Genomic DNA, 5770 nt, shown 5'->3' with positions numbered 1-5770 from the left:
TCCTCCGTCTCACACACACACTCACACTCACTCAGTGACCGAGGCTCGTCACTAAAACACACACACTCATTAGTTCTGCTTTATTTTCATCCGCCGCAGCATCATCATCATCATCATCATCATCATCATCAGTCGTCTGCCAGTCGTCCATCATGCACAACAAAGACCAGATCAGGTAAAAAAAATCTGTTTTATAGCTAATTCATGTTTTATGGTTGTTGTTACTTAACTTAAATATGTGGTTTGTGACTCTTTAACACATCTGTGAAGGTTTCAAGTAAAATGTTTTCCTTTATCTGAGGCCGCAAAAATTATTCAGGAAACCACAAAGAAAACGGAAAGTTTGAAAAATGATTTAAATAATATATATATATATATTATTTATTTCCTTTCACTGGTGCTGCCTGTGACCTTTCAGCTGTGTCTTGTGACCCGGACTCGACCGACCATCTCTGACTCCTTATAAAACAACTGGAGTATTCAGTGTGATTCAGTTTTATCAACATACAAAAGAGTTTTTATATGAAGGTACAATGATAGAAAATAAGATGAAGGGGAACAAGTGAGTAACAATTAACAATTTACTGGAAAGAAAAATCTGTTTCACTTCTATATCAATATAGAATTTAAGATATAATATGTTATTATTCAGGTATTTTAAGGTTCTCATTTCATAACGTTCTTTTAATGATGTAATCAGTGTCAATACAATCTCAGGAGTCTGTTTTGTAATCTAAGGTTACTAAAGATGTTTCTATCCAATTAAAGCATCTTTACCATCCATACCGCCACATGTAAAATAATACGTGGGTGTTGTTTTGTTCGAGATTGATTTAAATAAAATCTTTGGATCGCTCAAGGAGGAAGAGGAGGGTGACATTAATTTTAACTCCACCACATTCTGTAGAAATGTAAACACAGATTTTTCTCGAATAGAACATTGATTTGTTATGTTTTTGTAGCTGCCCCAGCAATCAAAAAGACTAGTGCTATATTTTTGCAAAAGTAGGAAAAAAGGACAGGTTGATATAAAAGTACCAAAAGAATTCTTTGGACACACATTTTTGTATTTTTCATTTCCCTGTGTTCACTGAAAGTTGTTTTCCAGTAATAGAAATATTGTTAAATGATTCCCTCTGGTCCCAAATGGGCTTTTTGTGGATGCTGCATTTAAGGGGCTTCACTCTACAGGTCTTTGAACTGAATCTGATTATAATCAATCAAATTTCATCTCAAAACACAATGGACATGTGACATGCATCCCAATAGATGATTTCTTAAATAATAATAATAAGTCGTCCTCTCTGATCCTTGTGCGCAGTCATGATGAATACCAGAAGACAGCTGACTGGTTGATGTCTCAGACCAAGCATCGCCCCCAGGTGGCGATTATCTGTGGGTCTGGACTGGGGATGCTCGCTGACACGCTCAAGTGTCAGGACTCCTTCGCTTATTCTGACATACCAGGCTTCCCTCAGAGCACAGGTACCCTGCAAATACACACACTGCCCATACAGTTTCACTTAGTAAATACTGTTATTACTAATGATGAGAATGTGGTTTGCTGTAATTCAAAGCAGCGCAGAGATGATTTCTACAGATTCATTCACATGTAATTTATTTGGTGATTTTGTAACAGTGATTGTGTTGTATTTTAAAAATTCCTTCCTTAAAGAGCGATTATCAATGGGTTTGTTTTCCAACATCTTTTACTATCAACTGATTATTTCACCCTTTCTGATATTTGTTTTATTATTTCTCGATTTATTAATGGGTTTTTATTTGTTCTCCATATGTTTAGTGACCTGATTTAATTACATTTTCTTGTGCTGAATAGTTTTATCCGGTTTCTCCTAATAACGCTCTTTCTTAACAGTAATTTGTGAATAAGATTATGCCGTTTCTTATGATATAATTATAAATCTGGGCACACACAGCTCTGCTCGTAGGCAGCCCGCCAGAATGCTGAAAATCATCTGAGTGGCCAGATAAATTATGGATTGGAAAAACTTTAAATTAAATAGACGACGATCAACATGGGGTTAAATCGATCTTAATGTGTACTTGCCTGCTCATCATTACTGAAGCCATGAAAACGATTAAACTGATTAAAGATTGAATAGAAATTGTCTGGATGTGTTTAGCCTAGCTTAGCACAAAGACAGGGAATGGAGGGAAACTGCTAGCCTAGCTCCAAATTGAAAAAAAAAAGAAATCCAGTTTATAACAACTCTATAACTGTTTGATTTAACTTTGGATTTATGTGTAAACCTCGTGCATTGATCTCACTTTCATCCTGACTGTTTCCAGTTCAGGGTCACGCAGGTCGACTGGTATTCGGGGAGCTGAAGGGGAAGACGTGTGTTTGCATGCAGGGTCGCTTCCACATGTATGAAGGACACTCACTCTGCAAGGTACACACAAACACACACAAACACACACACACAAATACAACCATGCTACAGGCTCCTTGTGAGAAGCACATTAACCGCATAACAACATTACTTAACTACTTAACCCAGAAATATCCGAGAGGCCTTTGAAGCGGTGAGTCTAATATTAATCTACATGACCTCACAGTTCAGTGTTTCAAAGTTGTAAGATTGTTTTCATCGTGCTTCTTTGTTTGGAAACAAACACTGTTGTTTCCTAACTTCTAACGGAGGGGAAATCAGTTTTTACGAACTGTGAAACTGCACACGAGTGCACCATTTCAAGGTTTTCCCACATTTAACTATTACAAAACAATGACAGACACAAATAAAAAATACCACAATTGGGGAACACGCACACGCACACGCACAGTCAGCTGATTAAAGAAGCTCAGTCAGGCAGCCTTAGTACAACACACAACTGTAATGAGCAGCATGAGACTGAGACACAATGCTGCTATTGTTTCCTTCTCTATAACACACACACACACACACACACACACATTTCCACAGATTAGGTGGCGCTGTACAGATGCTTCCTCACAACAAAACTGCTGAATGGACACAGACATAAATCAGTGCTAATCATGAACAGGAAACAGATTCTTTGTCAGTTGCTAAAATGACTATGAGTAAGAAATGACTGACTGACATCTTAAAACATGATTCGAACATTATTTTACCAGACACATGAACTCTATGCAGCTGTAGCTGAACTGGACGTGCACAAAAAACCTTTGTGGACATCTTAAAGTAGAACTTGAAAAACAAAACTTTGAATTTAAAAGTGTCTCATTGATGTGTCTTTAACTTTAAACTTGAAAAACGTCACGTGATGACCAAGGTTACGACGAGACGCCTGTTTGTTCTTTCCCTGTCAGACAACGTTTCCTGTTCGGGTCTTCAAGCTGTTGGGGGTGGAGACTCTGATTGTGACGAACGCAGCCGGCTCATTGGCTGATGGTTTCCATCCTGGTGACATCATGATCATCAAAGACCACATTAACTTCCCAGGATTGGTCGGTCTGAACCCGCTCTGTGGACCCAACGACGACAAGTGAGACACATTTACACTTGGTTTTGTGTTTATTTGTTTTTCATCCTTTGCATATTTTAAATGTATCGTTTCCTATTGTCTTTATGTTTGAACTTAGTTGCCATGGCAACAACGTATCGTTTACTGCCGTTTTATTGTTGTTGACAGTTTGGTGTCCGTTGCTGATCATGTTTCTGTTGTTTGCAGGTTTGGCCCCCGTTTCCCAGCCATGTCAGGTTGCTATGACAAAGACCTGCGTTGCCTAGCGTTGGATATCGCCAAGCAGCAGGGCGTGGCCGGCTTCATGCAGGAGGGCGTGTACGCCATGGTGGGAGGGCCCAACTTTGAAAGCATCGCTGAGGCCAGGCTGCTGCACCGGCTGGGGGTGGATGCTGTTGGTACGACACACACACACACACACACACACAGCCTGAGGTCCTGCTAGTGCCCCCTAGAGGATGCAATGTTCATTACAGCCACAATATGAGACTCCTGAACACTTGTCTATTTATCGTTTGGAAAAAGTGGAGGAGCTACTAAAGTGCAACAACAGATGCAAAACCAGAAAATAGTTTTTCCAATTTACCCACATGAGTGTCTGATGGAGTTGTAGAGTTGCTGATGTCATCATTTTATAATCCAACTGATCATTTTGCAATTGTCTCTAAGTAGAGGCTTTTTATGTGAACTTGTCAAATGCTAATTTTGTCACTTGCAAACTGTAAGTTCGTCTCTTTTTAGACAATACATTAATTTTTATGATGATTTAAAAATATGCCATCATCAGTATTGTCATCAGAGCTGATGTGACCTGAGGTTTTCCATTGTTACAGGTATGAGTACAGCTGCTGAGGTCATCGTGGCAACTCACTGCGGTCTGAGAGTCTTTGGTCTTTCTCTGATCACCAACAAGGTAAATGCACAGTTAACACGGATCAATGCATTGATCGGTTACATTGGTTTATTGGATTGATGAATTCTGACCAAGCTGCAGGATACAACTGATCAATACAGCTGATAAACTGAATATCCATTGATTTTACTTATTGATTGTTTATTTGGTTTTGACGGGATGGTCAGTCGATCGATTTATTTATTTATTGATTGATTTGTATAAAAAGACAGTGGGATTAACTGATTAATGATTGATTGATTGATTGATCTGATTGATTGATTGATTGATTGATTGATCTGTGCCAGGTGGTGAAGAGCTACGACGACTCTGAGAGCGTGAACCATGATGGCGTCCTGGAGGTCGGCCGGCTGCGTTCTCACACCGTCCAGCAGCTGGTGACTGAACTGATCAGCAGGATCGAGATCAATAACAACAACAACTCCAAAAATGCTGTCTGAAGCACACACACACACACACACACACACACACACACACCTACACACCTACACACACACACACACACACACACACACACACACACACATTGTGTATATATTTATTGTATTTACAATATATTTTAGAGCTTCCTGCTGTTTGTTTTTATCATCCATATTTTTTATCTTTTCTGTTATAAAAAATGTATTTATATTATCACAGTGCCTAATAATGCTTTATCTGAATGTAAGTATTAATTTAAGATATTTTTAACCCAAAGATTAATATAACAATGATCACTGTGCCTGATGGTGCTTGAATTAAAAAATAATATATGAAAAACAAAGATTTTTTTGGTGTTCTATTGCCTGTTATTCCTTAATTATGGAACTATATTTTGTAAAAAATCACCAATTTATTGATCCATGTTAATCTGATTAAAATATGCTGCCAAACCCTCGGTTTCCTGTTTGTGTTGATCAGCTGATCTGCAGCTGAGACGAAACTGCAAAATGGAAAATGAAAAGTGACACTTTAATTAGAAATGGATATGAAACACTCGGTTCACATGTTCAAGCCAAAGACTAAATATACCAATTGGCATATTCATGATGTCATTGTGTATTTATATTTGCTTGAGTATTGCACTTCAACTCAACCGATCAGCTAAAGGTAAATTTTTAAAAATCAAGGGCCATTTGAACTTTCTCGTGTCTAACTTCAGCTCTGTTGCTAGGCAACGGCAATAAGGGCGGGACAAGCTGGTAACACAGATCACAGCCGTCCTCTGTAGATCAGTCAACCAGGCCCACAAAGACCACCTCCTCCAAAGGATGCAGCCCCTGGATTGAGACACAGCTTATGGTTCATATGTAAACGTTGGCATGCCAACCAGCTTACAATTTAGTCACAAACCAAAGTACAAGATAAATTTAGATTTAGTATAAGTGAGCTACAGCAAAGACCATAGGG

General features: G+C 38.7%; 1 protein-coding gene across 1 annotated transcript; it reads left to right on the top strand.

The window, feature by feature from the left end:
* On the top strand, positions 1-4902 carry pnp4a (purine nucleoside phosphorylase 4a). Its single transcript, XM_035151693.2, has 7 exons — positions 1-175; positions 1322-1485; positions 2311-2414; positions 3314-3489; positions 3676-3866; positions 4302-4381; positions 4669-4902. The coding sequence occupies exons 1-7, from the start codon at positions 153-155 to the stop codon at positions 4819-4821; spliced, it is 891 nt and encodes a 296-aa protein (XP_035007584.1). The 5' UTR covers positions 1-152; the 3' UTR covers positions 4822-4902.
* The last annotated feature ends 868 nt before the right edge of the window (positions 4903-5770 follow it).

This window comes from Hippoglossus stenolepis, chromosome 3, assembly GCF_022539355.2.
Source record: "Hippoglossus stenolepis isolate QCI-W04-F060 chromosome 3, HSTE1.2, whole genome shotgun sequence".
Taxonomy (NCBI): Eukaryota; Metazoa; Chordata; class Actinopteri; order Pleuronectiformes; family Pleuronectidae; genus Hippoglossus; species Hippoglossus stenolepis.
The sequence above is the reverse complement of the archived record's forward strand: the minus strand, read 5'-3'. Positions and strand labels throughout refer to the sequence as shown.